The sequence below is a fragment of the Antedon bifida genome, chromosome 6 (genome assembly GCF_963402885.1).
Source record: "Antedon bifida chromosome 6, ecAntBifi1.1, whole genome shotgun sequence".
NCBI lineage: Eukaryota > Metazoa > Echinodermata > Crinoidea > Comatulida > Antedonidae > Antedon > Antedon bifida.
Genome location: NC_136231.1, coordinates 27,638,823 through 27,663,813, shown reverse-complemented (window position 1 = coordinate 27,663,813; position 24,991 = coordinate 27,638,823). Strand labels below are relative to the sequence as shown.

At 30.0% G+C, this 24,991-nt stretch overlaps 1 protein-coding gene across 1 annotated transcript; it reads right to left on the bottom strand.

The window, feature by feature from the left end:
- Window positions 1-313: 313 nt before the first annotated feature.
- LOC144844372 (alpha-N-acetyl-neuraminyl-2,3-beta-galactosyl-1,3-N-acetyl-galactosaminide alpha-2,6-sialyltransferase-like) lies at window positions 314-24,499 on the bottom strand. Its single transcript, XM_078701255.1, has 6 exons — window positions 24,404-24,499; window positions 14,366-14,499; window positions 12,767-13,207; window positions 11,136-11,560; window positions 8,489-8,596; window positions 314-2,962 (listed from the first exon to the last, which is right to left on the bottom strand). The coding sequence occupies exons 2-6, from the start codon at window positions 14,405-14,407 to the stop codon at window positions 2,551-2,553; spliced, it is 1,428 nt and encodes a 475-aa protein (XP_078557381.1). The 5' UTR covers window positions 14,408-14,499; window positions 24,404-24,499; the 3' UTR covers window positions 314-2,550.
- Between the last annotated feature and the right edge of the window lie 492 nt (window positions 24,500-24,991).

Here is a 24,991-nt window from a genome sequence, read left to right as displayed (position 1 = left end):
TGTTTTTAACTGTTTGTCGCCACCACTAGTTTTATGATAATAAACTTACTGTACTAATAGTTTTGAATGAAAAAAAATGAATAATGTATATCAGTAATATACTGTTGTAAATAAATAATAATAATTATTGTTGATGAATAAGTATGTGTATGGTAATAATATAAATCACAAAATAAAATAGCAAATAAAATAATAAATGAACAAAGTGGTAAGGCTTCCTGAAGAAATCATAAACTCAAAAGAGAAAAAAGCATTTTAGTGTGAGTAAAATATGATTTTATTTGTAATAATATACTCAGTATTGGCAAAGTTTGGTCTGTTGTTCATTGTTCATATAAATGCACAAATAATCAAAATAACACTACAAATTAACATGCAACAACATCTTAAAATACTACATTGAAAATGTATTTTATGTCAAAAATAATCATCATCAATAAAATTAGTAAAAAAAACATAATTCTATAATATTTTGAACCTTTGGTTATTCAGTGATTATTAGTTTAGGTACAGCATATTGATAAAGTCTTAGTAATGCATGGAAACACAAGCATTAAGCATCAACTTAAGATCCATTTGAGCACAAAAAATTGCCAAGGGTCAAAGAAATATCAAAACATGACATATAGACTTAATTCAATCACATGAATGATGGGTCTATTTTTATTCTTTTATTTCATACCATGGACCTATAAATTATATAATAACTTATAGGTCCATGCTCATACCATATAAATTTAGAAAAGTACAAATTTACGGCAAGTCACCCATCAGGAAATTACTGGCAACCCTGAAAACAATAAACATGCTGAAATCACATCATAATAGCTGGGTGTAACATGTTAACAACCCATTGTATTAACCACATTAGTTCAATTTTGGTCCTTGTCTGTGCTTTGAACAGTGTCGGCTAGAGCATTCTAAAACCTTCAACTTTGAACATGGTTTCCTATGTTTTTTTGCATATTCAAATTTCAATCAATCATAGTATACTACAAGTATATTATTATTTTATAAAATATCCTATGTAAAATATACAGTATTTACTGTACTACTATTCAGAATAGGCTTAGAGGAACCAAATTCACAAAATAGAATGGAGAGTTGTATTGAGGTATTGAAAGAAATTATTACCTTTGTTATTCTTAAAATGCCCAAAGCCGCTCTAGGTAAATTAAAACAAAATACACTAAAAGTATTTAATAAATAAATTAACAATAGTTTTGATTCTTACACAGTAACAAACATAAAATTAATTTACATACATGACTTAATCATTATAACCAATATACCTATCGTTGTGGTATTTAAAACTATTAGCACCAAAATAAAAGCGTGTTGTATACTACAAACTTATACTATGACTTAATTCTTATCTAAAGAAATAAATTATAAACAAATCTAACAAAACTTTACATAAAATCTAGAATAAACACGATCATTTAAAAGATAAAATCTTAACATATGATTGTAAGTATAAAAACATGCATCTTAATTATTTACATAATACACTACACTCTTAATAATAGGTTATTAAAATTAAGATAAATACCTTAATACTAAAACACAGTCCATGGCACATTTGGGGATACATTAAAATAGCACCAAAAAGAGGTTTAAAAAAAATTGCCATAGAAACTACTAGCTCACTATTGTTAACATGTTTAATAAATAAACAATGTCACAACAAAATTGCAAATTCTTTATGGACGTATTTGCAGCTTTCACTCAGCCTCACATCATCCCGCAGGATTGCATGTTTCCGCACATTACATGTTCCTCACACATGTCCCCTCCCACTACATGTTCCCCACACATGAACATGTTCCCTATCAATGACATGTTCCTCTCCCATGACATGTTCCCCTCCCATGACATGTTCCCTATCCCGTGACACGTTTTCTTGTTCCCTATCAATGAAATTCTCCCGACCCATGACACGTTCTCACCCACCTGGAATGCAAAGTTGATTCCATTCTCATCTAAACTGCAGCATAATCAAACCGTTAACACATTCTACGCTACTAAATTTTGGTAATGTTGTCAACATTCCAAGTTCATTTAACTAAATGTACTGGCACTCATTGTGATATAAATAAAAATAATAAAACCCTTAACTTTTTAAAATGGTCATCATCATCATTGCGGGTCATTTTCAATCCACTGCCGCAGGGTTAAGGCCTCTCCAAGTTTACTCCATTGTGTTCTCTTCTCATCCATTATAGATTGCTTGGCAAATGTCATTGTGCCATCTTACTAACTTTAAAATGGAATTTTGATCGTTTTAAAATGATTAAACATTCAAATTTCACAAAACTCCAACCAACCAACATATTAGTATTATCATCTATGATAATAATCAGATTTAACAATGTTTACTGTTTTACCTATACTTACATCAGGAAGTACAGTTAATCTTGCTAAACCCTTCTGACTGAGAGCTTTATTTATTTGGAATTTGGTTGAACATATAAATTAAAGCTGTTGAAAGAGATTGCAAGTAGCAAATTACAAAAGATATTTGGTTTAAAGTACTTTTCAACCAAGTACTTATTTCTTAGGTTTTGCAACTGGTACCTTCCTTCTTACAATGATCTTCTTAATTATTCTTTTAACGATTGGTCTTCTAACTCCGTTCTCATCTGGAGGGCCTTCAATTATCTTTTTCTGTATGATAGTTTTTCTAGGAATCTCTGGTAAAGAACCGTTAGCTTTAGCTTCACGATACAATTTTAAGAATGGAGTCTCAAGTTTATTTGTTGAATTAGACGAATAAGAATTGTTCCAGGAGGGATAAAGGAACGTGATGTTATGTCTATGAGCCCATCGTGCAAAGATCGCCTTCTCTGTTATGAACTTATGACCTGAGGTCAAGCGTTCCTCACTAACTTTGTAATAACTACATTCTGTTTTATCATCTGGTTCATAATAGTGGTAAGGTGTGCTATCATTTGGATGTAATCTGAAAAAAAAGAGGAAAAATAATCGTAATATTTAAACAAAATTAAACTTCAAAAACACTGTGTGTAGCAATGTGAGTATAAAAATAGAAAATAGAACGTCGTCTCCGCCATCTTCAGCATCAACAGCACAGTCAGTCAGGCTTTAAACGTATTAAGTACAAGACTTAGGTTTTTTTATATCAAAAATTATTATATCATTTTTCTCATTCTCACAGATTTCCTCATCTTTATTGTTTCAAATTAATTAAATTTCTGTATATCACCATGCGGTTTAGAATGAATGTTTTTAGTATTTCGAAAGCTCTGCTAACTTTTCTGGCTGTTTTACTTTATCGTTTTGATTTAGCTTTTCGCTTTTTTTTTGTATCTCCATTGAGATCCAGCCACTGATACCCACAGCATTGTCATTTGTTCAGTAATTTGCCTTTGGATTTATATATAACAATAATCTTTTGTCTGATTAAGTACATATGAATATTTTATTTTTGTTTTAATTTGATAACTACAGTTAAAGCACAAGCTGAGTATAATGATTTTAGAGAGTTCATTAATGTGTATGTATGAGTGTGTTTATGTTTTAAGCCCATGGGAGAAAATAATGTCTTTTTTTTCTACTGCCATGTGTAACTTTATTTCCTTTATCTGCTCTAAAACTTTACCAGAAAATGACACTAACGGAAATGGAAGAAAGGAAATTGTTGATGTCTCTCTGGTAAATTGTACTAGTCAAAGGGTAGACAAGGGTTAGTAGCATTATCAGCATCAGCAAGAAGATATTAATAACTCATTGGTAACAGCAGCAGCAGACATGGGTAGGTAGTTAGGTCATTATACTTTGTCCAACTACATAAAACATGAAAACAAAATGACCTTACAGCAAAGTAATAAGGAAATAATTAGCTATACAGCTGTAAAATTCTCATAATAATTAAGGAATTGGAGTTCAGGGGTCAAGGTTATTCATGATGAATAACATAACCCCCTGAAAAAAATGGGAGATTCCAAACAATTAATTTAATTTTTTATACATACAGTAATGTTTGACTCTAGTGTACACCAGTACTCTCAGTAGCAAATTGGCAAGCAAATTAAGTCTGTTGGTATTCTATTACCAATAATCTCATTGCTATGATTGCTTTATAATAATTATTATTAATTTGAAAGGCATGAGAGACACTTTAAACTGCCAAGATAAGCTGCTAATATATTACCTACCATTACCATACTGTATACCATTTTTTGTATTCAAATTTGTTCAAGATTACAAACTTATTATATCATGGAGAAATTTCTTCATGGTGAAAAAAAATGAATAAAAAAGTCATTTAATATTAAAACATTTTCTAATCAAATTAAATGGAGGTACAGTTTTTATGAACACTACATGACTGTCGTCAGTAGGCCAACATCAAATAAACCGGTCTACATTTTTATAAATATTTTCTACACATACAGTAGGTCTATGTCTACAGAGTGTACTGTAGTGTAAGTTGTACAACAATAGCTGAAGGAATGTTTTATCTTGACGTTTACCTCTCAGCATTTGATTTAGCCTTTTGATTACTTTGTATTTCATTCTCAATTGAAATCAATACTCTGTTATAATCCACAGCATTGCAAATTTAGTTCAATTATTTGCCAAATGGATTAATAAATAATGAATCAAATACATGTGTAAATTTACAGAGTGGACTGCAGCAAATCTAGAGCATTATACACACTAGGGTGCATGCAGTATCAAAACCCAAAAAGTGCACTTGTCAGACAAAATTGGGTCATTTCTACAGCAGGGTCAGAAAGAGGACAAGACCTAATTCCGCTTGAAATTATAGTAGTACTTACCAATGAGAAAAGTTGAACTCACAATTACATAAATAAAATGTACTTTTCATTTTAATATGCTAATTGTTAACAGCTATGCACATTATCACTATTACTATCAGCAGAATCTTAATATCTAAATTTAATTATCTTGTATTCATCATCATAAATGTTGTTAATGAAAATAAGACGGAAATAAGTACAGTGGTTGACAAACACCTGAATATTTTAATGGTACCTTGATTGATGAATCAAGTAGTTATTTAATATTAAAGCTTATTTTTTATTTTTTGCAGTTTAATTTTCAAAATTTATGTGGGAGCCAGGCCTGTTTTTTTACAATAACGATTACGGGTACTAAATAAAAGACACTAATTATTGGCCGGATATAGAGTACTTCAACCCTTCTCAATGAAAGTCGCAAGTACTGGTTATATTCCCGGCACAATCGATATTCATATTGAGTAGATATTGGTAGACAGCAATAACGATGCAGCAGGCATCTATACCAGCATGCCTGTCAGAAAAGGAGGACTATTGTGTAACAGTAATCATTCCTCAAGATGAATAAATTAAAGTTGGAATAATAATTGAAGAATCACGATTGCATGTCATCATTTTTAAATTAACATATTCTATCAAGTTTATATTAGTAGAACCCAAGATAATAAAAGTTTTATTTATCAGCGTTTCTTTTGTATTCAATGTATGCTTGTATTTTACACCAATGCGGCGATATCTTTGTAAGATACTAATAATTAATTTAAGATTCTGAATACTATAGTCATTTTTTGTTTGTTATTTCAATATAGACTGTGTTTTGTTATATTAATAATTTGTATATTTTATAGCTATTTTTTTATCTTCATTTATTTTACTACTGTGTTGTTTGTATCAATTTACTCATCACATTATTTTTTTCTTTTTCTTGTTCTTTTTTTACTTCTTAATAAATTTGTTCAATATTTTAAATTCATGTTTCAGGGTTACTGATTACAGTAATTGTTTAGTGTAATTTAAATTATTTACTAAATTTCTGGAAATTATTTTAGTTAAAATTGTTAATAATAATAATAATAATAATAATCTGTTCTTATATAGCGCATATAAGCAAGCTCTCAATGCGCTTTACATCAAAAATAAAAGCAGGAAATGTTAAATTAATGAAAAGCTTGTTGGAAAAGAAATGTCTTGTGTTAACAATGAATAAATGACTTTATTGATTGTAAAAGACATTAATAAAGAATAAAGTGCAACAAAAGAATTTTAACAACATCCTTCCTCACCATCTTTGTTATATATTTACTTCCAATTCCTTCTATCATTCCCATCACACACGTACTAAAAATAAATTATCTATACCCTCCCATACAGTAGAACAAATTTTTTCCAACATAACATTCGATACTCTGGACCCACCCTATGGAACAACCTACCACCCTCCATTTTAAAATCTGCTTCCCCTAAGATACTTCTCTCAAAATTAAAAAAATACACCTTTTCTACTTATTAAATATTTATTAATCGGTCATGTCTCGATCTGCAGTACCAACAGATTTTTTTTTTTTTCTGTTATTCATATTTTAGATTATGAAATTTATTATGATTTTCTTCAATGCATTTCTTTTCTTTTTTATTTGTGTTAAGGCTCGCCCAACACAAGATGTTACAAACATCTTTCTGGGCTTTTGCCTTCATTTTCTGATATACTTTTATAATTCTGTACAATCCTGTTTCTTGTTTTCCTACTGTATGTATTCAGATTTTGTAAATAAATGTCTATTGTATGTATGTATGTATGAATGATCAACACATATTGTTAAGTTTTCAAATTACCTGTACTTTTAACTCAAATTTCAATATTGATTTTAAGCTTTTGAAAAGTATCATAATTTAGTGAAAACCAATACTAGTAGTTACTGCCGCAAATCAATTAACAGAAAACCTGAATTATTAATTTGTGTTTGTGTTCAAGTAACCATTAATAACATGTTAATTACTAAGTTTGCTTTTGACAATCATTATCTATGCATGTCATACTGTTCTTGTCAAATTATTATAATAAATTACCTAAAATTTGGCAGTGTGCTCATTTTAATGGGTAAATCATCAGCATGGTTAAATATAATCCAGTCCACTCTCCCAATAATGAACATCGTCCGTGGGCTAACATGTCTGGTTTTCCAGAAATTATGGTTTTTTCAAATGTCTATCCTGTTTTCTCTTCAATGTAAAATTACCTAAAATGTGGGAGTGGGTGCTCTTTTAATGGGTAATTCATCAGTGGGTGCATCGTTCATAAAATATGAAAAGAATTAGAACACCTCCTTTGGGACAACACTACTAAGGAGAGATTTCCTGGGAAAAGAATAAGGGGAAATATGTTTTGACAATAAGGCCAACTCCTATTTTGGTGACACGTTCATTTTTAAGGCGACACTTTCCTGTTAAACAAACAAGGGGGGCAATGGACTACTGTATGTTCACTATGTTCAACAAACAAGGGGGCAATGGACTACTGTATGTTCACTATGTTAAACAAACAAGGGGGGCAATGGACTACTGTATGTTCACTATGTTAAACAAACAAGGGGGCAATGGACTACTGTATGTTCACTATGTTAAACAAACAAGGGGGGCAATGGACTACTGTATGTTCACTATGTTAAACAAACAAGGGGGCAATGGACTACTGTATGTTCACTATGTTAAACAAACAAGGGGGGCAATGGACTACTGTATGTTCACTATGTTAAACAAACAAGGGGGGCAATGGACTACTGTATGTTCACTATGTTAAACAAACAAGGGGGCAATGGACTACTGTATGTTCACTATGTTAAACAAACAAGGGGGGCAATGGACTACTGTATGTTCACTATGTTAAACAAACAAGGGGGCAATGGACTACTGTATGTTCACTATGTTAAACAAACAAGGGGGGCAATGGACTACTGTATGTTCACTATGTTAAACAAACAAGGGGGCAATGGACTACTGTATGTTCACTATGTTAAACAAACAAGGGGGGCAATGGACTACTGTATGTTCACTATGTTAAACAAACAAGGGGGCAATGGACTACTGTATGTTCACTATGTTAAACAAACAAGGGGGGCAATGGACTACTGTATGTTCACTATGTTAAACAAACAAGGGGGCAATGGACTACTGTATGTTCACTATGTTAAACAAACAAGGGGGGCAATGGACTACTGTATGTTCACTACGTTCAACCCCAATTAAAAGGACATTTTGTTGGGTCCTGTAAATGTCAGGAACTTTTTATTTCCAGGGTGTCTATGAAACTAGATGATTTATGCTGGAATGGTTGTCATTTCTTTACCGTTACATTCCAGTGAGTTTTTTATATAATAGGGTCCTGCGAAAACAGAAGTGTAAACTTCTCTATAGCTCTGTCTACACTATCAAACTAGTTTGACAAAAAAAAATGTGATGTGCCCATTTATGGTAGTGATATGCCCAAATATAGTAGTGTTATGACATCATCATATCCATATATGGACACATCACATTTTTTTGTCACATAAAGTTTGATAGTGTAGACAGTGCTTATGTAGGATCCTTGCCATCGACATTTATGCTATAAAACTATATATATAAAGGATGAGTAAATAAATGTGAATTGAGTGTTCTACAGCTGTATAGTAATTGTTTACAATGATAACAAATGTGATACTTACAGGCAGTGATTTTCTTGGACAAGTCCAAAGACATCAATTTTATCACAAACATCTATTGAAAACAACATTGTCATCCAACCCGTTGTTAACCAAGTTCGAGCCTCTCGCCTTAAAAACAAATTAAGTGAAATCCGGTAAATAATTACACTAAAATAGTAGTAAATATATTTTACACATCAGAGAATAGACCCAATTTCTTTATTTTATTATTTTTTTTTATCAAATTGTATTTGTAATTTTTTGTCAATGGCTGCTATGTTTTTGTATCTCAAAGGAGAGATATAAATGATATCATTGATTATACAAAGTCTTACAAAATACTTGAATTGAATGTTATCAGCAACAAATACTCCAGACATTGTTGTGAACATCAATATTATCATAGTAACTGATAATGTACAGCAAGTAAATGCATAATTTCATATAATTTCAATCACAATTTATTCAGATTTTATCACTGGTATCCTTAGCTACAAGCAGACGTATAATTTAATTTATTTTACAGAAATCATCCTGCAGTTTCAAATCATCATGTATCAATGTTTATTTGAATAAAAAAACATTTTTTTTATTCACAATGGGATGCAATGTACATTGAAGAAACATGGCATATTTCCGGCTTGACCTTTTGACATTTAAACTGCTGGGAAATGACAAAACCAGATGGAAGAACGGAAAAAAAACGCATTATACAACATTGTGAAATGTACTATCAGTTTGTACTGTATCATGTTGTTTAGTCATACTGCATTGTATGTAACATTTACTTATGAGTTAAGTAAATTAATTTTATAATGGATTCGTCTTATTAATATATTCAGCAAACTTTGTACAGTATTTGAATTGAATTTCTTCGGTTTAATTATGCATAATTAAATATTTATTTAGATTTTACATCATATTGAGAATATAATGGTTAGTGAATACTAATAGCAGCTCACCTCACCTACTTTCTACATTTTTTAAAAATCAAATTGTTGTATTTTCATTATTAGTAGTAGCGTAATTCCTAGAAAAGCTGTACAACATTTGAGCATGGTGCCACATGATTGGGACTACTCTGGTAATAGTTTATATTTTCACTAGACATTTTGCCGATTCTTTTCCAATGTACTTTTATTTTTAGCCATGGCAGAGAAGGATGCATTAATTGTACCCATTAACGCAAGCCACATCCCTAATAGCCTTTTCAAAATGTTCAGGTTTTCACATTATGTTTCGTAGCAGCTGTGGATGCTCAGCTTAACAACTTTTATTATAACACAGATTATTTTCCTTGACCTTTTTGTTACAGGTCATCCTGCGAACTCCAAACTAACAAATCTTTGCTGCTGCGAAAAAATAACATATTAATAACCATGTCTTTAGGCACATGTGGCCAAGGATTACCAATAGTAAATTAATCACTGTCCTATCAGGTGGTAATCCCCTGATACAGGGGCTATTTTGTGAACCAGTTCACCGGGATAACCCCCTACTCTTCTCGAATGAACTGGGTTCTTTAAAGTGCTATAGCTGTGGTTTAAAGGTTATAACTGTGTTCACTAGACCTACGGTTTATAGTCCTTATCCGAGGAGACTTGAATGTGAATAAATTACCCCCAATTTATTGGTGGTAGCAGAAAAAGGACAAATTTTCAATAACCGGTCAAATGACCAACCAAAAATTTAGCAGGATGCAGTTGGCATAAAACTTATGTTTTTGAAATACACAGTTTATTCGGTGCTATGCTGGCCCTTAACAATAATACACAGTTTATTCGGTGCTATGCTGGCCCTTAACAATAATACACAGTTTATTCGGTGCTATGCTGGCCCTTAACAATAATACACAGTTTATTCGGTGCTATGCTGGCCCTTAACAATAATACACAGTTTATTCGGTGCTATGCTGGCCCATAACAATAATACACAGTTTATTCGGTGCTATGCTGGCCCTTAACAATAATACACAGTTTATTCGGTGCTATGCTGGCCCATAACAATAATACACAGTTTATTCGGTGCTATGCTGGCCCTTAACAATAATACACAGTTTATTCGGTGCTATGCTGGCCCTTAACAATAATACACAGTTTATTCGGTGCTATGCTGGCCCTTAACAATAATACACAGTTTATTCGGTGCTATGCTGGCCCTTAACAATAATACACAGTTTATTCGGTGCTATGCTGGCCCTTAACAATAATACACAGTTTATTCGGTGCTATGCTGGCCCATAACAATAATACACAGTTTATTCGGTGCTATGCTGGCCCTTAACAATAATACACATTTTATTCGGTGCTATGCTGGCCCTTAACAATAATACACAGTTTATTCGGTGCTATGCTGGCCCTTAACAATAATATTTTATTTTGTTATTATTTCTATGTATCTGGAAAATTTGGGTTGGGAAGGGGGTGGGAAGATTGTTTTTTTTATTTCATGCTAAACAGTTTAGAAACTACACAAACTATATACTGTCTTGGAGGGTTGTTCAAAGTTACATTTTGGGTTATGTTCTCTCTACAGAGGTGAAAAGGCCTATGTCGGTTCATCCAGGTAAGCTAGGCATGAAGTAGACTCTTTCAACACAGAGGTGCAAAGTTGGCCATTTTGCAGCCATGCATTAATATATTTGAAATAAAATATTTTAATAACATACCTTGTTAAACCAGTTTCTTTGTGGAATGTAGTTTCTGCATATTTCATTTTTTCACTGTCCAACAAATACATTTCTTTATAGCCATATTTTAAAGAAAAGTTTTTGGCAAGATTAAAATATTTGTCTGTTTTTCTATTAATTTGTATATTATATAGCCATGGTACAATCATCTTTTCTGGCATAGTGGAAATGTTCGCTAACGTCTCTTTCTGCAAATCCTCCGATTGGTTCAGCCATAGCATGTTTACATGACCCATGACCCGAACGGTTGTCTTTGTCCCAACAAATTTTTCGTAGCCTTTGATTGGTGCAGAATTCATACGAATAACGCATTCATATTTGTCAATTTCTTGACCAGCGGTGGAGTTGAGAAGATGACCTGAGCTGGCTACAACAGCACATTGCAAACAGTGAAGCTGTAGTTTCTGGGGGAAAAATAGATTGTAATAGTGTCATCATCTATATTTCTGTATATGAATATAATGCTCATGTATAATCCCATGCTTAAGTATATTCCTAGTCTCAACTATAATCCAATGCTCAACTACTGTATAATCTCAATTCAGGCTAAATTTGGACGCAAGACTTTGGTAATTAAATGCCATTTTAATGATATTCCGAGTATTATCCCACCACCCCTAATTTATACACCCGGGTATCCTGAAACTATACTCATTCATATACAAATTTAATACAGAAACAACAAAAATTCAAAGCAAATTAAAATGATGAGTTAAAAAAGGGTATTGTTTGTCTAAGAACCTTGGCATGGTACAGTATGGTGTTCTAGGAAATGCAATTAAAATGAATGCCTTGAGTTTTAACTTTAACTTTGCTGGCCTTATTTACAATTCTTTGACATAAAACAAAAACCCAGATGTGAATGAAGTGCATCCGTGAATAAACAAATTATTATTAATAATTAATCATATTAAAATTGCCATACTTTATTACTTTTATTATAATTTATCAACAATATAGAAGTATTTTGAATTTTACATTAAACAGGATACTAGTAGATGTGTAAAAAAAAAGACCTGTTTTTCAATTCCAATAATGAATTCATTTTTATCAAGGATAAACTAAGATTAGTGAATCTACTACTAACTACAGTATCCAGCTGTTTGGATTTGAGAATGAAATATTTAGCTTGATAACATTTTAAGCAGTTGTATTGATAATCCAAGAATGTTAAACCAGATTTCTTTAAAATCAAAATTGAAACAAAATTCCTTAGATTGTGTACTGTTGAAACAATATTGAAAAAAATAAGCATTCAAGTATAAATTATTTGTTTATGTTTCATTACAGCTTTGAGAAAACGTCTTCTAAAATAAGGCTGATTGGAAGATTGGTTTGCAACCAGATAGGTACAGTATTCATATCCAGTATTCAAATCCATACAGTACTCTACTATAAGCTATCATGAATCCAGTTTTTCATTATTATTGACAAATTCTCGTCTATTTTAATGTACAGCGCATTGAGAGCTTGCTTAATGTGCGCTATATAAGAATGAACTAAGTATTATCATCATACTATCCTAAAAAGATTCTTTAAAATTAACCTACTTTCTATTTACAGATCATGCCACCAAAAAGTGTAAATAGACTCTTTAAAGTATTTCTTACCTTATTATCAAGAAGTCCCCGATAACCTTTAACAACAGGAGCTTGGGTAACCGGAACTGGTTTTTCAGTTACATTTATTTTCGTTGTTACAGGAACATTTGTAGAACTTATTTTTTTTGGAACACTAAACTGTCTTGTCCTTGCATTATTATACTTTTCTGGTATAGTATATTTAATTTCACTAAAATTATTTCTTAGTTGGAACAATTTCCAATATTTTCGTAAAACAGTTAAATTGTATGCAGCTGTTCCCTGCGTTGTAATGCGCGTCGTTGATGCAAGGCTTGCAGAAGTACATCGTATTGTATCTTCTACAAATAATGATTGGTAAAATCTTCTAAAACGTGAATCCTTTTGGTGACTTTCATGAGTGTAATAGAGAAACAACGACGAGGCGATTACTGAATACCAAAATATACCTAAAATTAAATTTTTTCGATTCTGAAATATAAAACAAAAAAATTGCTTTAAAAAAACATACAGTAGCTGTACTATCAATTAAGTGTTGCTATTGTTAACATCTAAAATAATTCAATTTAAGATCTACTGTACATAGTTGTTTCATAATGTTTGTAATATAAAAACTTATGATGGTTATCTACTGTATATAAGCTAAAGTTAACTTGCAGATATCTGAAATAAACACCAAACATCTATCAATCAATATTAACAAATATGGTTTTTTTTTTTGAGAAAAAAAGAAAAAACTATTTAGTTCCAAGCTTGATTTAACTGAGGAACTTATTCCAAAAATTATAGACTAATAGCAGAGTTCAATTTTAATAGACTAACTTGACTTAACTTTATATCTAACTCTTTGCTCAATCCTCTCGTAAACCACTAGGTAGATACATTTAAAATACATTCTTACCAGACACACCATACTTAGAACAAAAATAAACAATTCAATAGACTTGGTGTTAGTGTAAGCATTGACGATGAGAGATCAATAGCAACAAGGGTCAGGTTTGAACAAAAAAATGGTAAATTGTAGACAATATATACTGCTGGGGAAAGAGGGGAAGACGCTTCATTTTAATAATATTTTTAGTTATTGCTGTACACAATGAAATTACAATTAAGAAACATTACCTTTTTTGGAGAAAACCTAAAATTAATGAAATTACTAAACACATTAATTTTAGGGTATTTTTCCAAAAAGGTAAATGTTGTTAATGTTGTATTATGATTACCACCACTCATTTACACACAAACACCTTTTCCTAAATAGCAACCATTAATGTGCATAGAAGGGAAGCCAAGGTGTGTTACAGTAGGATGTGATATGAAGGAAGTTACAGGCTTGTGGTTTGATTCATATAAAAAATATGTTTCTGTAATGTTTTTATATTTGTGAAATGCTAAAAAAACAGGAAAACATTCATAGCTTTTAAAATTAATGATGAAATAGTACTAGTTAGGTATTACAAATTGTTTGATTTGGCAACTTTCATGTTGGATACAGTTAGTTTGTACTAAAATTGTTAAAATAACGAATTAAGATTTAGTAAAAATAAGTTCACAAATGTATTTTTGTTTTAAGGAGGAATGAATAATCAAATAATGATTTAAAAGACAAAATAAAGAGGTTTTTTTTACCAGGCAAAAGTACCATTTTGATCTTCTTGATGGCGGCTTCATCTCAATTGAGTTGTCATCAATTTATAATTCCATTTTGCATCAACAAAAACTAATACATTTATTGCAATCCATTCTTGTCTTTAATCATCATCCTAAAAAAAGAAACTGTATTGAGTGAAAAAAGGAAATTAATGATGAAATAAATGACTACTTACTTTATCATGGCTAAATTATTAAACTGTAATTCCACAATGAAGTCAGTTATTATAAGAATCTGTAACAATACAGTTTTGCCTCAAGCTGTTTCAACTATTGATCAATGTTTCTATCTCTGTACACATCATAATTACCAAGCTATTCTTACCAACAAAACACAGATTAAATAACAAGTGCTTTCTTGATTTGTAGCCACGAGGTATTACAATATTCTGATCATGTGAATATAAAAATAAATTGATTGATCCTTAATTTTTATGAGAAAGAAACAGAGAACATGTTAAAATGGAGTACATTTAAAAGTAACCTAAGGGAACATTACTTACCCGTTGATTAAGTTAATAAACAATTGGGAGAAATGTTACAGTACTTTGTACTTAATTTATTATTAACATATTTTAATGTAAATTAAAAATAATTTTATTTTATAGTTGTTTATTTATAATTTAATTTAGCATTTAAATATATAAACTATAGGCTTAATATAATTGAGTTATTCCTTTAAATATTAACTTTATCATCATCTATATTATATATATTATTTGTAATTATTAGTCACTGGTTGGAGGTACACACCTAATTGGTGACAGTGGCTTAGGCTGCTTTTGTGCTTTCCTGGCAGCTAGTGACTATTACCCCTTTCACACCAAAAGCAAAACTCCGGAGACACTCCGGAGACACCCCGGAGTTGACGCCCCGCTGTTTGGTGTGAAAGGTAAAATCAAGCAACTCCGGAGTTTAAAACTGCGGGGTTGAACAGCTGAACATTCTCCGGAGAGCGAACTGCGGGGACACCCCGGTGTTTTGGTGTGAAAGGTACCAACATCAAACTCCGGAGTGTTTCGGGTCAAAAGGTCATCCTCACACGATCACTCATTGCTTTAGTTTTATTTCAAAATACTTTAAATATTTGTACAAAATATATAGCGGGTTTAAAAAATAATAAGTAGTATCAATAAAACATTATATTACTTCTGAGACTTTTGAAAGTAATTAATTAAAATTATTCTAATGATCGTCGCTATGTAAACAAAAAAAATAGAGGGCGACATTTACAATTTTATTTTATTAACCCCGGTGGCGCTAGGTTGGTGTGAAAGGGGTATCTCCGGAGTTTCTCGACGTTTTGAATGGTCATAAACCCCGGGGTGTCTCCGGAGACTCTCCGGAGTTTTGGTGTGAAAGGGGTATATGATTTTATATTTTCTTTTGCGTTGTGTTTGTTTAATTTGTTGATTTGTATTATATTTTGTAAAATGTATCTTTTGCCTGAATAAATAATAATAATAACATTAATTTGGACTAGACTCAAAGTAGCAACCATGCTGAGGCTGATCTTTAAGCAATTCATTTAGTTGTTGTATGTACTGTAATATTCAAATAACATGATTTTTAGGGGGCCTTTATTCAGCGGAAACGTTAATTTTTTTGGGATGTTTATGATAACATGTATAATCAAATTAATTCTCCCTAAATATAAAAAAATACACCACAATTAATACCAAGAAGTGATAAAATACAGTAAAAAATCTATCAAAATGCTTGGTCAATTGTAGATCATGGAATTCAATGAATTTTACTACCCATAGAATATATCCTCTCTAAATAAAGTTTTATTAATTTTTTCACATTAAAAACCTACCTACTGTAGTAGTACCAATTACTCATAATGATTATAATCACTCTTCCAATGAAACTAATTAGTATGTTAAAAATAAATGAAGTGTAATTATATTTGAATGATAATAAAGTTAGCGTGTAAAATAGTTAGGTTCATTTACCTTTGATATTAATATTATCTTGCACGATATACTCAATTCTAAATTTTTCAGCACGATGATTAAAGATACTGTATATTGATTGATGTGGCAGTTGTATCGTACCAATAACAAAATATCTATTTAATCATGTTAATGCATTGTGTAATACATAGCCCGACTAATATTAAATTACATAATGAAATTTTGGGAATTGTGAATATACTGGATACGTTAATCTAATCAATTGATATGAGATTTTTTTTATATTTCTAACTTGACGTCATCAAGTACTATTGCTTGGTGAAGGTAGACGCCCACATCCACTATGAAAATGTCTGGAAACCTGAACTACCAACTTTTAACAATAACCACGCTTTCTTTTTTATGCCATTCCTTAATAATTGATTTCATTTATTTAATATAATATGTTTGTTTTCTTATATAGTGGCGGATCCAGGATTTTGAATTTTAGGCCCAGTGCCTAAAAATGGTGAAATGAAAGGCTGAGCTTAATTTGCTTTTGCATTAATAGTAATACAATTTGTAGAATTTAGGTGGGGGTTTATGTAAACCAAATTTTATATTATTACTGTATATGGCTATCCTGTACTGGTGTTTTGACTGTTGAATCTTGAATAAATAATAAAAATTAGCTACACCAAATACTCTACTGTAGCTACTACTGTACCTAACTGTAGTACACCCCTGTGAACTACTTACAGACTAATGAATGTTTTTAGATTCTGTATGCATTTCTTCAGATCTATGGCCATGTTTGACCTCTTTATAACTACTTACTGTGTAGGCCTATAATCTGAAAATAGTTTTTGGAATTTGTTTTTTGAAAAGATATAGAAAAATATAGTTTCTTAAATTAAATATTGTCTACAATTGTGTTTTTAAACATGATCAATATCAAAATATGGTAGTGATTTACAAACTGTTTTCATCCACTCCCTTCAATCAATTCAGAGAGGCATATAGAGCAACTTACTACAGTAATTGCATATTACATGAATGCTAAGTAACAGTATAATATTCTTACCAGTGGCCACCTCCAGAGACCTGTGTGTTATGTTAACCTACCAGAGCTCAGTTCATACTTAATGCAAGGCATTCAATGCAGTCATCATAAACAATCCATTGTTTATTAAAGGAAGAAAGTATTTAACCATTTCCTGGAAGTTGGATCCAAGGCAAACGCAGACATACTATAAAGTTACTCTGGCAAAATGTACCAGCAATTAATTAAAATGATTCCTTTACTTTCCATGTATATTAAGTTCTATATTATCAGCTGATTACATTTACAGAGTAAAAAGACAACCAAACAAAACAAACAGTAACATGTGTTGTTGTACATCAGCATTAGCATTTCAAGTAATTAAATGTAGATTATAAGGGGCATTCCACAGTATTTGGTCCGTGGGTTTAAAAATTTCATTTACTGATTTTGATGTAACTTTTGGCCATTTCTCAAAGTAGACATGTTGAAGTTTATTAAATAACATTTTTTTTATTTTTCTGATATTGATTTTTTAAGTTATTGAATATTAAATATGAAAAAGTCATATTTGGCGTTACGGACGGGACATTTTTAATCCTATTTATTTCATAAACTATGCATCTTAATATTGTTTTTTCAACAGATATAGTTAATTTATGTCTCAATAATACATAATCAAGTATTTAATTTAAATTTTGTTGTTTATTAATTTCATACATCCATTTTAAATTCATAAATGTCCCGTCCGCGACGTTTTAGGCGGTTTTTTTACATTTATTTTAAAAGTAATGATGCAAAAATCTTGATATTTCATTTTCTCCTCCTGAGGACTATATCTCATTATATTATGAACAAATTTTTTGAAAATTTTAGATTTTGATGAAAATATCATATTTCAAAAATATATTGTTACGGACGGGACATTTTTGTTACGGACGGGACGTATCATTTAAATCCTAATTATTTCACAAACCATGCATCTTTTAAATATTTTTTTGCCAGATATAGTTACTCTATGTCCCTATTGTACATATTCAAGCATTTTATAACACATATTTTGTTTATTAAATTTCATATGTACATTTCAAAATTCATAATTGTCCCATCCGCAAAATTTTAATAGTAGTTTTATGGTGTTTTTTACATTTCAGTTAAAAGTATTGATACCACAATTTAATATTTTGTTTTCTCCTTTTAAAACTATATGCAATACATTATAAACAAATATTTTGAAACTTTTGGTGAAAATATCATATTCAAAAATATATGGATGACATTTTTCGTAGGCACGGGACAGACATTTTTGTTAAGGACGGCACATATCATTTAAATCCTTTTTATTTCATAATAAAACCATGCATCTTGTTAACATTTTTGCCCATAAATATACTGCAGTTACTTTTTTTTAAAGTAAGCTCCAATTATTCATAATAAAGTATTTTATTAAAATTGTTTATTAATTTCATACTTGCATTTCAAAATTCATAATTGTTACTTCTGAGACATTTCGATTGGGGTTTTTTCCTCACTTGTGTTTATTGAAGTAATGGCTTTAAAATTGTTATTTAATTCCTAATTTTAAATCTTAATTTTCAACTCCTAAGGATATTAAATTGCAATAGATTTAAACAAGTTTTTTAAAACTTGTATTTTTTTATTTAAAAAACATTACCATCAAAATTTATTGAATGTTACGGATGGGACATTTTTTTTTATGGATGTGATGACAATATTGTAAGAATTAAAAAGTGTTTTTGTACTGTAGGCTGAAAAGTACTGTACAAAGGTGTTAACTGTTTATTAATCACAAAACATTGTGGTCTGTATTTAAAATAACAATCCACAAAAGAACAATACCTAAATCCAAAACAACATGACCAGTATGAATGGGAGTATTGGGTGCGGTCATCGCTTTGTAGATTTCATTCTTTGGTGAATTTGCAACCAAGAACCTTTTATAAATAAATCAGATACTAAATAATTAAGATTGAATTTTAATAGAAGTAGGCCTACAGTTATGAAACTTGGATCCACTAACAAATTCAGACATCAAACGCCAACGCCAATTTTTAAAGATTCGCCTTAAATGTGTTAATATCTTGAAGTCTTGTTTAATATGCCAAGCATAACTTTTATATTAGTGTAAATAAATATTTTGATAACATTTTACAATATTGCTTCTCGTTATAACTCTTCGAATAATTAATTTTATAAATAATATTTCATATTTATGAATTTTAATATTTTCACTTGACATAAACTTTTAAACAGTGTTTCAAAGGTTGAATTATATTTTGATTTGTAAATAAAAGATTACATTGATGTAAAAAACTTATTTTTAAATTTTTTTAATAGCAAAATTATACAATTTTTTAACGTGGACAAAGTTGTCCTGTCCGCGACGTTAGAAATGTCCCGTCCGTAACGACATATAAATCATATTTATTAATAAATTTTCAGTTCAATTTTTATAATTAACATTCAGTTATCTAAAACAACTATCTGGCAACATAATAATACAAAACAAATTTTAAAATCTCTTTTAAATGAGGAGAAATATTCCATTACGTAAACCTTCTCAAAAGTCATGTCCATTTGCCGTCCCATCCGCGACGCATACAATTTTCATAATAAAATTTTTTTTGTACAGTCTTTTTTCTTTTTTTGACTTTCATAATAAACATTGGCCATATATGTATACATTTATTCTACTTTGAATTTTGTATTCTTTTTTATTTCTAAGATATGTCTAGTTATATTCTCAAAAATGTCCCGTCCGTAACAAAAAAATACTGTGGAATGCCCCATAAATGAGTATTTATTATGTTCTTTCATTCTTTAATATAAATACCTAGGCCTATTAATATCTCTCATTGTTGTGATAGCAAATACTGCATTGTGTGCCAAAGGCTGACAATATCACGTAACACTTAAAAATGTTTGCTAAACTTTCTCTTATTCATGTACTTGAATATATTACAGTTCGATTTTGTGATTTATAATTTACAGTCTGATTATGTCTGTCTGTCTGTCTGTCTTCACAAGTGTTTCTATTTCATGTGTATGGTTGAATATTCAATGTAATATGATGCATCTGGTTGTTCAACTGCTTCTGCTGGTGGTGGTAACTGAAACTATGTAGGTGTGTCATTTTTTCATCAAATATAGCTCAAAATGTCACTGGTAATGGTATTACAGTAGTTAATTGCATACATGGTGTTACCATGAATTAACTAATACCAATTGAAGGGTATATTTGCAGACTATACAATATGAATAACATTTCAGGTAGTTAGGAAAAAAAAGATCTAGTAAATTTTACATTCATGTTTACTATGTTTTATTTTGATAAATAGTATAGTCAACTCTGTATGTATTGTTTTTCTGCATTTTTTAAAACTAATTATGTGGATTGTGGATAACTTGAATATTTATTAATACATTTCAAAATGAAATTTATAAATGTAAGATCCATTAATTAAATAATCGCAATACAAAAAAAAAAAATTCATTGAATAAGGTAAATTCACTGTTTCACAACAAATCTAATTAGAATTGCTCAAAGTCTGCATTTAATGTCTTTTTCTACCAGCAGTCGACGTTTCAATTTTTTCTGAAAATACATAGTATGTATGAATAAATATGTATGTGCCAAAATATTTATCTTTTTTATACTACTTAGTAATATTAAGTCAAAACTCCATTTGGAACCCAGACTAAAATCTGATGAGCATGACTCATCTTTTTCTTTACAATATTTACAAATTATGGAAACAGATTGATTCAAAAGAATTAAACTCTTCAAAATGATCAAATAGATAAAAACGTTAATTACATGTGGAGTTCTTGTTAATTAAAAAAAGTGTGAAATCTTGGAAAAAAGAAAACCACAAAGACATAACTGATTCTACATTTAATCTATAGTTTGAATTGAAATATTTATTTATAGATATGTTGATTTAAAGGATTAATTTTGATCCACTCTTATTATTCGCGTAATATCACAATAATAAATTACTTCTCTTCTCGTATTTTTCATGGATATATTAAAGGCAATAGTCATTTCTTTGAATTGTAAATATTTTGTACATTTATATAGGCCTACTGTTTTTAAAATTTGTATTTTACACTAGTTATATATGGTTGTTAAATGTGAATTTTTCTGATATTTTAAATTTTAAATCTAGTCTTTTGTAACTTCAATCACATATTGTATATATATATGATGATGAAGGGCTAGTGTTGCCCGAAAGCTCTGCTAACTTTTCTGGCTGTTTTACTTATCGTTTTGATTTAGCTTTTTGCTTTTTTTTTTTTTGTATCTCCATTGAGATCCAGCCACTGATACCCATGCATTGTCATTTTTTCAGTAATTTGCCTTTGGATTCAATCACATATATTTCATTGCATTATTTATTTGGTCTATTTAAGTATATACAAAAAAAAAAAAAAAACTGAAATTGGGGAGACCAGGGTCAACCTAAATGAACTTAATCACTGTAGCTGAGCCGGTATATATTTTTGTTGATTGTTGCAATAAAGCTTAATTGAATAAAGAATGATCAAAGTATATTGATCGAAATGTAACTCAACAGTTCTTACAGAACTATAATGGTGTGCGGCAAACATTATATCAACATATTGATTTCATCATGCAAACATTCTAACAATATAGTATTTTTATATACAAATGAAAGAAGTATTGTTCAATGTTATGAAATACACTTTGTGCATTAAATGTGTTGATGTCAGAATCAATATTATTGAAAGGCTGCCAAGTACAGTCTAAGTGCTAAAACTTTCATTTACAGCTGCTGCTATTGTAGATTTTAATAAAACATACTGTTTATAAAGTTAACATAGATTTCAATAAATTACTCTTAAAAATATCACTTTTAATTAATTATATATAAACAAACAAAATTCTATTATTCAGCGAGGAGGATTTGGGAGGGTGGGGAGGGGTTTAATGTGAATCTTGAAAATTAAAAGTATTTACTGTTTTGAACATTGTATATAACATTCATCTGTTTTCACATTTAATAAGATACAATATAACATACAATAATCTAAATATCTTTTATATGGATCTTCTAAAACTAACATCAATTTGCTTTTCGATCGAAATGAGCATAGGCAAGGAGAAAGATGCCGATAGTGTACTGTACCTGTGTGTCACTGATTTGATATGATAAACACAAGTATTATTACCAAACAATTATCTCAAATCATAATTTTCTTTTTTTACTTCCCTTTTTTCAAAGATTTGTTTTAATCGCCTTTTTCTTTGAATATTCATAAATCTGGATGTGTACAAAAATAAAACAAACAATTAATATACAGACCATATATCATGGTTTATTAATCCACAACAAAATAAACTCATTTTGAAGGTTTGTTAATTGAGCATACAAATTAGTTTATTCAAAGATGACCTTTGACATCAATCTAAAGAAGTCAAGAAAACTTAATAATGTCTTCTAGGATTTCCTTTATCTTCGCAACAAAAATCCAGTTTTTCTTTAGTACTAAATTTGAAAGTAACTGCCTAGTCCTAATCCTACATTTTAAACTTTACACATTGATGTGTTATTATTATCTTTATTAGCACATAATGTTATTAATTGGTAATTTTCATTTATGCTTATTCCAACAAAACATAAAATATGTGTAAACTTTTGGCGGATCGACTCTGGTTGTTTGTCATGTCTTTGTGAAAATGAAATACTATATAAGAAAAAAAAATAATACGTATAGTAATAAGTTTTATCAAACATTCATAGAGAATAATCTGTTTTAATAAAAAAATTTATCTCAGTCAGGGGAAAAATGGCAAAACGCTTTCTAGAGTTTGATATGATTAGTTATCAGATAGTCTATATTGTTCTGGTATTCCAAGATTGAAATTGGATAGTACAAAAAAAATTATATAGAGAAAGTGTCCATGTCACTTTATTCAATTGTGTTATAATGCAATTGAAATATTATGACAAACTTTGATTTAATCTGGCAACCAAAACAATATTGTTCTTTTGTTATAAAGTCAAACAAAATACTGTTCCATCTGGTAGATTTCCATTATTTTATACTGGAATGCATTGAGTGAATGACTATAATAGCACTTTCGATAATGTAACGTAATCTGATTATTATTAACACGATTTTCTATATATAATTAACATAATAATAATATAATTGTTTAAGTAGTTAAGTTTGACTTTATAGGCCGTGAGGTCTAATTTGTTTTAATTTTTTTACTTAATGTTATTTCAACAATATTTAATGAGGGTGGTCAATCCAGCCGAAACTGATCATTAGGGACATGTTGGAAAAGAATAACATACGGTGCAAATAAAAATAATAAAAACACTGGATTCAATTAGAAAAACATTTTTAGTTTTACTTTCCACATGACATAATAACACGTCACTCATTCCACATTTTTCTGATTGAAGAACATTGCTAGAAGGCGTCTGGAATGCTAATATTCAATAGAGGTGTGGTGGGTGATTTTATGTGTTTTTCGCTTATGACCGTACAAAGATTTACAAAACTTGACAAAATCTCAAGAAAGGAGTCAAAGTATATTAATTGAAAAGTCTTGAGAAAAATAAACCTAGGCCTACATTCAAAACAGAAGACGGTGTCTTTTTGTTGAAAATCAAAATAAACAAACAAAAGAAAATATGTTCATAGAAATAAACAAAAACAAAACTTAAACGGTATGAAGTAAAAAATACCTAAAATATAACATACGTACAAACGTGCGAATGACGCAGACTAGAATAAATGTCATGAGGAAAATTAACTAATGCTGCCCCGATGTGGTACGAAAGCAGTGTGACCACACACCGCACTGTCCGCACATGATACTAGGCTGGTGGGCTGGATTGAAAAATTGAATGAATCTGATATTGATAAAAAGATGACGGACTTTTTAAAATAATAATCACAGAAATTACCGTTCTAATATTGCTTTTAAAGAAACAGTATTAAAGACTGATTTCTTTAATATAAGTTCGAACGGTTATTCTTATAAATATTTATAGAAAAATAATGATAAAACATACTTACCATTCTCTCTCATGATAAAACAGGATACAGTACAATAATCCAACATCGCCGCGAGGGCATTTCTTCGACAGTGGCAAATTTCAAGCTAGAGAGATTCGTCTCGCGTTTCATTTCTCCTCGCGTTTCAATTTTTGTGAACTTTCTTATAAACTATTGCCAGGATATTTATATTGTTCACCCATTAAAAACTTTGAACCAATTATATTTAGTACCTGTACCGCCATAAGTAAAACAGTGGTTGACACAATTTATTGTACACTTTTAACATGCTTAAAAATGAAATGTATTTTAGAATTAATTCTAGATATAAGTTAGTTGAAATATTTTATAGCCTACAACAATAATTGAACAGAAACACAATGTTAGAAGACCTATAACTACAGTATCATCATATTTTGGTACAATATAATTTATTTCTATATTATTACACCTTGATCTTTGAAATTTGAGGCTACATCTCATCTGTGTGTTTATTGTGCAAAATAAATAAACTTTGAATTACGCACCCTCTAAACTGGTTTCAAACTTTTCAAATAACTAAATATTAAATTAAACAAGAAAACACAGAGTTCTTGTGTTTATTTATAT